This window comes from Trichechus manatus, unplaced genomic scaffold (genome assembly GCF_000243295.1).
Source record: "Trichechus manatus latirostris isolate Lorelei unplaced genomic scaffold, TriManLat1.0 scaffold00004, whole genome shotgun sequence".
Classification (NCBI taxonomy): Eukaryota; Metazoa; Chordata; class Mammalia; order Sirenia; family Trichechidae; genus Trichechus; species Trichechus manatus.
Genome location: NW_004443940.1, coordinates 25,932,108 through 25,943,710, shown reverse-complemented (window position 1 = coordinate 25,943,710; position 11,603 = coordinate 25,932,108). Strand labels below are relative to the sequence as shown.

The 11,603-nt window shown below is 42.8% G+C and overlaps 1 protein-coding gene across 3 annotated transcripts in view; it reads left to right on the top strand.

The window, feature by feature from the left end:
- Positions 1-11,603, top strand: part of NCK2 (NCK adaptor protein 2) — a 183,692-nt gene that overhangs the window by 124,387 nt on the left and 47,702 nt on the right. For 2 of the 3 annotated variants that reach the window (XM_023733788.1, XM_004369300.2), the window contains one exon: positions 5,190-5,431. In XM_023733788.1, coding sequence (XP_023589556.1) covers positions 5,206-5,431 — 226 coding nt within the window. In that variant the 5' untranslated portion in view covers positions 5,190-5,205. The remainder of the gene's footprint in view (positions 1-5,189; positions 5,432-11,603) is intronic. The other variant, XM_023733793.1, reaches the window with a different exon arrangement.

Sequence of the window (11,603 nt, the reverse complement as noted above, 5' to 3'; positions counted from 1 at the left end):
GACTGTTGTTGTCATTAGGTGCCATTGAGTTGGTTCTGACTCATAGCGACCCTCTGTACAATACAATTGTGAGGTCCTGTGCCGTCCTCACAATCCTTGTTATGCTTGAGTCAGTCCATTTCCTTGAGGGACTTCCTCTTTTATGCTGACCGTCTACTTTTCAAGCATGATGTCCTTCTCCAGGGACTGGTCCCTCCTGATAACGTATCCAAAATATGAGAGACGAAGTCTTGGCCATCCTTGCTTCTAAGGAGCATTCTGGTTGTACTTCTTCAAGACAGATTTGTGTATTCTTCTGGCAGTCCATGGTATATTCCTTGGTATATACCTTGGCTGGAAGAAAATTAAGTTTGAGTTTTCTAACAAAGTACTTCACATTGGGATGGCTTCAAAAAAGAAAAAACATTCACAAATATATATCCTGTTTTTCTTTATTGTTATTTTTAATTATTCTCTTGCACCATTCTTCATTTTTTTGCTTAGTAACATGTTCTTCCTGCCTGGTTCTTGCTTATGTCTTTCTGGCCTGGCTGCCCTCCTCCGACTGCTTTGTGTCTTCACTTCCTACCCATCTTTTAAGACCTAAATTCGTTTCCTTTGGACCCTTTCCCAAGTCCCAGTTAATGTGCTTTTCTCTCGGCTCCTGTGGCTGTTGTGGTCTGCACCATTTACTTGGCAGTTAATCAGCCCTTGCCTTCTTTCATCTCTCATCTATTTATCTTTTTATGCGACTCTTTCTTTCCCACTTGGTTTGTGGTCAATGAGGACAGTGACCCTGGCTTGCATCTGGCGGGCTGCTTCATAAAGGAGGAAGCTGGATGAGAACTTATTATTTCATTTAGGCTGCTCGTTTTGCATGTGAGGTAATGCAGACACAGGTGAGGTGCTGTGTCCACTGCCACAACTCACTATATGAAACAGAAAGCTGAATGTGTTACTTGTTAATCAAGGGAGAGGCATTTTGAAAGTAAGAGTCTCCTGAGCAAAGAGCTAATCATTTGAAGGAGTTTGGGTTGTGTGCATTTAGGTATTAGTAGATTTGCAGAAGTAGAAGTGTTCAGGGGTTGGTTGACCTTTAACTCTTTTGTGAAACAATTATTTTCTAATTTGAATTTTTGTTGATACCATGTGTTTTCATGCAGAACCATTGAGTGTGTCTGAATTTTTGGTAGGAAGTATGGATTTTTTTTTTCTTGCCTCCTCCCGCAAGCCTACCCTAAGTGTTTAGTGGTACATATGATGTATCACTAATTATACCCCAGAGTCCCCTCCAGGGTCTCTGGGTACATACGTGTAACAAATAAAAATTTTCAGAATTTCTATTTTTCCTACTAAAAATTCAGATACCTCATACAATACCCTGTAAAAACAGTCATTTGTGGCACACACCCATTTTTTCTGTTTCAAACAGTCGTAAAGGCCCCTGTCTTGTGGCAGCACTCACTGTCAGTGGGACAGCAGCTTCCCAGTAAACCCCAGAGGCAGAAAAAGTACTTGGTCCCTAGAGGTACCTGTGAGACGAAAGGTTAACTGTGGGTGTGTGGTTACTGCATTGGACTCTCGTTGATTGGTAGACTGTTGAAGTGTCATCACTGAAGTGAGGCAGCTGGTGGTTGGCTGGCCTTCAGGATCGGTTATATTGATGGGAAGCTGTCGTTAATCAATTAGGTTACATTTAAAACCCACTGCTGTGGCCAAAGAACAGCCATTCTTCTAGGTACATTTTTAGTGGTTGTTAGTTGCCTTTGAGTCGCTTAAGAACTTCTTATTCCCATCTGTCTTGGAATCAGAGATTTTCTAGATTAGAATAAACAACAACAAAACACCCAAACCTATTGCCTTCCGGTCGATTCTGACTCATAGCAACCCTATAGGACAGAGTAGAAGTGCCCCATAGGGTTTCCAAGGCTGCAGTCTTTACGGAAGCAGACTGCCACATCTTTCTCCTGTGGAGCGGCTGTTGGGTTCAAACTGCAGACCTTTCAGTTAGCAGTTGAGCGTTTAACCACTGTGCCACCAGGGCTCCTTAGGTTGGAATAAACCTATCAGAATACAGACCACAGAGCAGATCCCCACCCATCCCAAAATGGGCAAATGAGCATACATTTGTGACCGGACGGCAAATCCCGACTCTGTCGTTAAACAAGCCACTCCATCTCTGTGATTCCCAGTCTCCTATAGGACCTCCCCAAAAGGGGTGGGTGAGATGAAGTTGACATGTATTGAGTTGACATGTGTGAAGTACCCGTCATATACTTGGCACTCAAAGCTTGTTTACTTTCCTAAACTGAACGTTTACGCCTTCATTACAGCCCACAGATCCAGTGTTATGGTTGCCACCCAGGGATAGCATCCATGAGGCGGCGATTTGCGGCTTTGTTCTGTCTTGTTTGGCTTTTGCCTGCTTAGACCATGATTAAGGAGCCCTGGTGGTGCAATGGTTAGACACTCGGCCACTAACCAAGAAGTTGGAGGATGGGACCCACCAGGAGAAAGACCCTGGTGACCTGCTTCTGTAAAGATTACAGCCAAGAAAGCCCTATGGGATAGTTCTGCTCTGTCACACGAGGTCTCCGTGAGTTGGAATGGACTCCAGGACACCCAGTAAGATTGTGATTAGCTTCCGGAGCCCCAAGGCCTTTCCCAAGCTAGGTGCTACCTCCTGTCTCTGGACTGGCGGTTTTCAACTCTGGCTGCCTGTCAGAATCACCTGGAGAGCTTTCACAGACTGTTGATACCTTGGCCTCACCCTGGAGATGTTGATGTAATTGGTCTGTGGTAGAGCCCAGGCAAGTGCGTCTTTAACCCTTTCGTGCCCAGCGGCACATATAGCGACCATGAGCTTTTCAGCTCCTGGGGTTTATTGGGAGGTCGCTGTACCACTGATAGTGTGTGCTGCTGCAAGACGGATGCCTTTAATATTGTTGGAAACCAAAGAAACAGCTACGCGCTGCAAATGATTGTTTTCACGGGGTATTGTATGAGATGTCTGAATTTTTGGTAGGAAAATAGAAATTTTGAAAATTTTTGCTTGTTACACATGTGTTCCAGTAGACCTCAGTGGGGACCCTGGGATATTTGTATTTCATATGCACCACTAAACACTTAGGGTAGGCTTGTAGGAGGGTGTAAGAAAAAAAAAATGCATACTACCTACCAAAAATTCAGACATATTCAATGATTCAGCTGTTTCCATTAATGAAAACACATCATATCCACAAAAAAAATTCAAAGCAGAAAATAATTGGGTCACCGAAGAGTTAAAGTGCCCCATGTGATGTAATGTGCAATCAGGGTTGAGAACCACTGAAGTAGACCGTGCCCAGCCAGCTCCTTACTTGATTGCTGTTCGTATAAACCAAATGCTGTTAAGTTGATTGCAACTCATAGCGAGCCCACAGGACAGAGTAGAACTGCCCCTTAGGGTTTCCCGGAGCGGCTGGTGGATTCAAACTGCTGACCTTTTGGTTAGCAGCCCATAGCTCTTAACCACTACGCTACCAGGGTTTCCGCTGTTCATGTAGTAGAAAATTAATAACTACTTTTGTTTGGTTAGGTCATGATTGGTCTTAAGTAATGGACTGTTCTTATTAGAAACTTTTGAAAATTGTATAATGAAGAAACAAACCTGGTTTTCAAATGGAATAGTCTCTGAACTGCATTCTTCTTACTCTAGCCCCTCTCATTATTATTTAAAAAAGAACCACCTGTATGACTTTCTAAACACATAAAGGTCAGGTTAGAGAGATCCATGGTTATGGACTTGAGATTTTTAAGATAACAAAATTGCTTCTTTTTGAAATGAGCTTTGTGTAAACGATATCCTCTTGGATATTTTATACATTATGCATAAGTTTTATTAAACATTTCCTTCTTCCCGAAAGGTTTGTTATCTGTAAATTTGGAAGTTAATCCGTGTTAGAGGAGAGCATGTATTATGTATAAATTTCTTCAGTGTCTAGTAGAAAGTGTCATGTTATTTAAAAATAGTACTTAGGCGTCCAAGGAATTATTGTACACAGGTGCTGTCTGTAATCCTGAAGTCACCCCTGTAAAATAATGAGAGCTCCACCCTGTCAGGGGTGAAGGGATTTTTAAATTAAGAGTCTGTCATTCCTTTCTTCCTAGTTTTAGGGAAACATCTAGTCAGTTGAAGGACTAAATATTGACTTTTTCTGATGAAAGAATACTGGCCTGTCTTCTACATAATAGGCATGAAGTCGCTGAAATAGATGATAACTGTATATTCATTTTGGGAACCTTGGTGGTGCAGTGGTTAAGAGCTCGGCTGCTAAGCAAAAGGTTGGCAGTTCAAATCCACCAGCTGCTCCTTGGAAACCCTATGGGGCAGTTCTACTCTGTCCTATAGGGTCGCAGTGAGTCGGCATTGACTTGACGACAACGAGGTTATATTCATTTTAGTTATTCATGTACGCTTTTGCTGAATATTTAACGAGATACATAATATACTGTATTAGTTTTAATAAACTTTTTATTTGGGGGAAAATTTTATATTTACAGAAAAGTTGCAAAGATACTCCAGAGAATTCCTGTACACCCTTTACCCAGCTTCCCCTGTTGTGAACATCTTACATAACACTTGTGCATATGTCAAAGCCAAAAGATAAACATTGGTGCATCACTATTAACTAGACTCCAGACATTCTCGGATTTCACCAGTGTTTACACCAATTTCCTTTTTCCGTTTTAAGGATCCAGTCTAGAATACCACATTGCATTTAGTACTACATTTATTTTAATTTACAGGAGCAGTTTGGGTGTGTTGTGTTTATTAAATATGTTCATAAAATTCAACATATCCTGAGGAAATGGATGTAAACATGTCAGCTATAAGGAGCTGGTGTTATTTCATTGAATGAACACATGCAATTATATTTTTATTTAGATTTTTTGTTGAAGATTTGTTTTTGTTCTTGGCAGAGTATGCAGAATCCCCAATGTATAGCTAGCAGTAACATAGGATTTGTTATAGAAGTTTGCTGTTTCTAAACAAAATACTGAAGCGTGTTGAAAGAAGGTCATTTTAAGGTTGCATATTTCAAGACCCAGGAGAAAACTGGTTGCAGAGTTGTAATAAAAGCTGTAAATGCATGATTTTTCAAGTTGATGCAAAGGACGAATTGTCTGAACGGTTCTCTGATGAGTGTCTCCAAATGTTTTGCTGGCAGAAGGACTCCATGAAAGATGACAGAAGAAGTGATTGTTATAGCAAAGTGGGATTACACCGCTCAACAGGATCAGGAACTTGACATCAAGAAGAACGAGCGCCTGTGGCTGCTGGATGACTCCAAAACATGGTGGCGGGTGCGGAATGCGGCCAACAAGACGGGGTACGTGCCGTCCAATTACGTGGAAAGAAAGAACAGCTTGAAGAAGGGCTCGCTTGTGAAAAATCTTAAAGACACACTGGGTAAGTGTCCTGTTCATTAGGACCCAGATGATAAACATAAATATTTCCCATTATGGAAAGGGAAGACCTTGTGCTTTGTTCAGGGGAGGTTGTTCATCTTTTTAGTTTGTTCTTTGGCATCTTTCTAGTTGGCTTTTTTTTAAAAATCTCTGAAAATTAAGAGATCAAGCTGGAGGATATCATGTTTGTCATTTCCTGGAGATTTTAGAGTTTGTAGTCACATGACTGTTGACACATCTGTGTGTTTTGGGCCCCTGCACATGTTTCTCTCTCCATGCCTCCGAATTCAAGAGGATCCTGAAATGGAATGACCATCTCAGAAAATGTCTACCGCCCTGCCCATATCTTTCCATCAAATCTGTCTAAAGTGTGTCATGTATAGCTTTCTGTCTCTTAACAAAGTCTTTTCCACTTGTCCTTTATGCATAGAAAAAGAGATAGCAAAAAGCCGGGTGAATGTCCTCCCCCTCTTAAATTAATGACCTTTCATACCACAGTCCCGGGCAGTGTTAGCTAAGGTGGCATCAGGGGCCAGCACCAGTGTGACGTCACAGGCCGTCTGAGGGCACTGAAGTGGAGACTGCTGGACCTTAATTCAGGCATCTTGTTGCCACGATTTCTTTCTGTGAGCCTCTTTCCCTTCCTTGTTACCCTGGTATGAGGACACAGGAAAAGTTACCTCAAGTTAAAGGTATTGTTGCCTCATTCTCTGAGTATGATGGTGGTTGGTATACCTGAGACTGCCGATTATCACTTAAGAGTTTGCTGTTGAAGTAAGTATATAGCACTTCAGTATTATCACCCATGTTACATTTACTTGGGTTAAGGACAAATGTAGTACCTGTTCTTATCCAGGAGCCCTGGTGGCTCAGTGGTTAAATGCTTGGCTGTTAATTGAAAGGTTGGTGGTTCGATCCCACCCGGCAGCTCTGTGGGAGAAAGACCTGGCAATCTACTTCTGTAAAGCTTGCAGCCTTGAAAACCCTATGGGGCAGTTCTCCTCTGTCACATGGGGTCGCTATGAGTCAGAATCGACTTGACAGCACCAAACAACAGTTTCTAACAAGAGGATTTGTTTCATTTGGGGTGGGGGGGCGGAACATGTGGGAAAACTAAAAAGAAAAGTATACAGTGAACGTGGTGGATGTTGGCAGAGTTCATAATCTTTCATTTTATGCAAACTTGAAAAGTCTGTTAACTCTTCAAGTCCTTGAAAGCCTTTATTCATTGGGTGGTATTTTTGTGCTGTAGATTAGGTTATTCCCAGGATTTGGCAAGAGATAGGAGACACAGGACTGCGTATGAATCACATGAAACTATCAGTGATTATAGATTTTTAGCCTGACGTAGAAATTCCATTTTGCACTGGCATTTTGGTTCTTTTTTCACCAAACTGTCTTCTCCTTTTTATCTCCCCCGCCCCGCCCCACATAAGTATGTCACTTGAAAGAAGCACTATTGCCTATGCATTGAACTCTCAGTTAACTGGTACAGAAGTGAGGGTAGCCCAAACAGATACATTCTTTAAGATTGCCCTGAGGTTAACTTTATTTATTGTCTCCAATTTCAGCCTCTTACCTACTTTTTTGTAGAGATACTAAACATTGTTGACTTGTGTATGTGTATTCTCAAGATTCTAGTAAGCATGGGATTCCCAGAAATTGACGGAAGTAGAATAAGACATGACAAGCACTCTGGATAATCTAGAAACTCCCTTGAGTAACTTAAATTGTCCTTTTTTTCCCTTCAGTTTTCAGAAGGGAAACAGGCAGAGCCTCAGACTGAAACGATTAACATCTTTCATCCAGTGCATTTAGATTTCTTCCTGAGCTGTGATGAGTTAAATGCGTTCATTTGCCCCAGACTCTCAGAATTAGATGAGACAGACTCAGCCAGCTCCCCCGTGCGCCCGTCCCTGACAGATGGCCACCCAGCCTCTGCTGGAACACTCCTGCTTTTAGAGTCGGCCAGTTCCATTTTTGGCGAACACAGATTGTTAGAAAGTTCTTCCTTAAATAGCATCCACAGTTTTGCGTTTCTTTAGCTTCCTCCCATTGGTTCTTATTATGCCCTCTAGGGTTGGGCTGAGTAAATCTGATTTATCTTTCTAGAATGACAGCTCTTCTCCAGTCTGCAGTCTAAATTCCGTCACACATCTGCTTGGAAACATTTGTACCGAGTATTACGTATTTTAAACATAGAAGTAATATTATGCTTTGAACATCCGTATCTATTAGTAGTGGGTGGTATTCATAGTCTAACGGCTCTTGAGGATCAGTGTCCCACACTGTCCGGGAGAAATTCCCCCCACTTTTAGTATATCGTGTTTGTTTTGATGTGTTTATCGTGCTCACCTGCAGCCGCCGTTTGCTGGTTGAAGAGGGACCTTGTTATCTCAGCATGAGTTTTCCATTGCCCTGTTGGGCAGGATCAAATAGAACAGGAGAGACTTATTTCCCCATAGCCTAACTCGCAGTAAAAGCTTCTAGATGAAGGCATCGTTGTCAAGCAGAAGGGTGAGAACACTTTCTGGAGCCCCTTCTGCCTCCCGCTAGTCTCCATTGCTAAAAAGATGAGAGCCACAGTGTTCAAGGGCCTCCCGTTTAAATGACTGTCACTGGTGTGCTCTCAGAATTGCAGTGTGCTTTCAGACCGATGGTGTGGCAGCAGAAATGATCTCTGTTGTGTATTAGAAGGAGTGAAATCAACATTGAAAACTACACTGCATATGTTGACCTCCTAATACCTGCTCATGGCATCATCCACGTCTGTAATTTTTACTGCTGTGAGACCTCATCTAATTCCTAAATTCTATGGTGAAATTTCCTTGGCAGATGCTTGGTTTGGAATAAAGCAGCACCGTACTCCCCAACAAACCCTGGGTGATGTATAAGTCGCAGCGTTGTCTCTGTGTACATCACTGATTTCCAGTGTCTGTAACTCTATAGCTTTCTGTCCTGGTTTGTGATACTCATTTGTTGAGTATCAGAAAGCAGGATGGATTTGGTAGTAAATTTAATTTTCTCACGTCTAATACTTTGTTAGACTAACTTCAAGAAAACAGTACCTTTGACAAAAAGATCACTCTGTTAGGAAAGGATAATCTTAACATTCTTTTCTTTTAATAATTTATAATTGAATAGAACAATATAAGCTCTTATTTTCACATGGGCAAAACATTTGTGTACTGGATCACCTCTTATATTCAATTTATGATCCTGAATAGTCACAGAGAGTTTTTCCTTGGATAACAAGGAGTGACTGTCAAGAACTATGTCGGCAGAACCCAGTTGATACTTTGAAGGGCTCAGACCCATTTTGCACAGCTCTGTTCAGCCGTCGGGGTTCCTGTGCTGTTGTCTGGGCTTGATGTTGGAACTTCACTTATAAAATCTGTGTGTTAAGTGTTGTAAAAGCTCCAGGATAAATCTTTCTGAGATGGCAAAGCTGCTGAAGCTGCACCCAGCTGGGATTTTTCAAAGATTTTTCTTCAGGCTACTAAAGAATAGTTTCTGTTACCATTGTATGATCCCAGCTGGAATCCCCTAAAGCCTCAAAGGTCATCCTCTTCTCAGTGGTTAATTTAGGTGCCGTCCTGGGCTACCTAAAAAGATACGGTCTAATAGTAATCTTTCCTGGGAGGGCTTGTTCAAAGACTCATATACCCATGGCTATCCAGTGCCTTCATAGGCATCTGGAACTAGAAGTGGCCTGCCACCAGGGTTGTTCCTCGAGCGTTTGTCCCAATGTGACTATAAAAAAAAGTTCTTGTTGAGCCGATTTCAACTCTTGGTGACCCACGTGTATCAGAGTAGAACTGTGCTCTGTAGTTTTCGACGGCTGATTTTTCAGAAGTGGATCTCCAGGCCTTTCTTCCAAGGTACCTTTGGGTGGACTTGAACCTCCAACCTTTCAGTTAGCAACCGAGAGTGTCAGCTGTTTGCACCACCCAGGGAATCCAATGTGACCATATACCTGAGGCCAGTTAGAAATCTGCCAGTGATTAGCACCAGGATCTCTGTCTAGCTCTGTGATTCTAAGCCAGCATAGAGAGGATGATGGAAGAAACACCTTCACGTTTCTTAACTGTAGAATAACCTCTGTCCTGGTTTGAACTGATGCCACTGGAGGAGAGATGGATTCTCTGGGTGAAATTGACAGGCTTCTCATAGGCATATTCATGCTAAACACTGACTTTGGAATTGAGACACAAAAGAGCACATACTGCTTGCTCTCATGTATATAAAGCCTAAAAACGGGTAAAACTCATCTTTGGTATTAGGAGTCAGGATTAGGATTATTTGGGGGAGGGGGGCAGAGTGTGAGGGAGGGCGTGAGATGCCTCTGTGTGTCGGGAATGTTTTGCTTCTGGAGCCGGTCATAGGTGTAGGGTCCTTCTTGCCATAATAACGTTGAGCCATACGCTTATTTCTATAGGGGTTACACTTCAGTTTTTGAGAGATTTATTTTAAAAAATAAGTCATTGATTCCAAACAACCACAACAACAAAACATCAGAACTTTTAGAGAGCCTGATGGAAATATGCAGAGGCATAGACCTGCATTCGAGTTGCTTTTTCAGTTGGGAAGGAGGAGAAAGTGATCCCACAAATTAATTCCTGCTTTCCTAAGTGTGTGGTGTTGTGATTGTGAAGATGAGGACATGGGCTAAGTCTGGTGGGAGTGGAAGAGGAACAGCACCTCAGTCTGCGGGAAGGACCCTGTGCAAAAGGTGGTTTCCAAACGCAGAATCAAGGCTGGTTGGGGGACTGCCAGGCAGGGGTGGCGGAGCATTCCAGGTGGGGAAGCAGCAGTCATCCGTTAACCCATGTTTACTGAGCATGCCTGCTGAGTGCCGGTCTCAGTGCTGCATGTGGGCGCAGGGTGAACTGGGTGGACACAGTCCCTGCTCTCGGGCAGGTGATGTGTTATGCACAGGTTTAGGGGCCTGGGAGACCATGGTAAGCATCAGAATGGTGACTGGTATAGCGTTTCTGGAACGTGAAATTCAAAGGAGGAAGGTAGGAGATCAAGTTGGGCAGGTTGTTGGATAACTTACTACAGAAGCTTCTGTGAGCCATACTCAGGAGTTCAGCTTCTTGGCCTGGGTGATCAAGAGCAGTTACAGGTTTTGAGCAGGGGTAGCACATGGTTCTCTGCAGGGCTGAGGAGGAATTAGAGATGAAGAAAAGTTGGAAGACCAGGAAAGAGGCATACAGTGGTCCCAACTGAAGATGCAGAGGCCCAAATCAGGGTGGGGAGCGAGGGGCAAGGAGGGATGTAGGGTAAACCGGCAGGACTTGGAGGAGCCAACAAAGGTGACGGTGGAGTCCACTGATGCCCATTTGTTGGCTTGGAGGATTGGGGGGGTGATGTGATTTTTACCAGGTTGCTTACCTCTCCCTCATACCTGGACTAACCATTCCCTGCCATCTCAATTTGTTGGACTACCTTGGATGCTAACTTTTCTTTCCGATTTTGTCAAGTTTCCACTCAACCTCATCAGAGCTATTGGTTGTAGTTTTGAGGACTCCATCTCTGTCTCCTGAATGCGTTATTCACGGAGCCAGAAAGACAGTGGTACTGGGGTGGGGGTGGCTAAGGAAGTCCCCAGCTTTTTGTGGGAGCCCTTGAGGCAGGAAGTGACAGTAGCAATGCTCATCGCAAATCACGTTCCATTTTTTAAATGTGTTATTGCTAAAAGTAAATGATACATGTGCTTCTGTTATGGAAAAGAGAACAATTTGCATTTCATTAATTGATTTTTATGCCTTTATCAAGTTGGGTTTTAGGTTTTAAGTGGATGGGTACATCAATTCCCCATATATGTAAAAAGTAAACGTGTCTAATTGAACAATAGATGCTCTTGCGGTATTTTTTAGGCATTAGGATCATGAGCCATCCGTAAATGAAAGCCTGTGCAGAATATATGGATTTTGGGAGCGGAAGCATGGCTCAGGAGCTGATTGCAAGCCCCTTCTCTCTGCAGAAAAATGCCCACTTTAGGTTAACCCAGCAGGGGAGAATTCTTTCCTTCCTGGCACAGCAGTAGACTTCAAACAGCTTTTGGGCTTGTTGATGCAGTTTAAGTTTCTCTAATTTCTAAAGCACATCTGCTTTTTACAAAGACTACAAGTGTCTTAATCATACTCAAAAATTTGTCCTCAGATCAG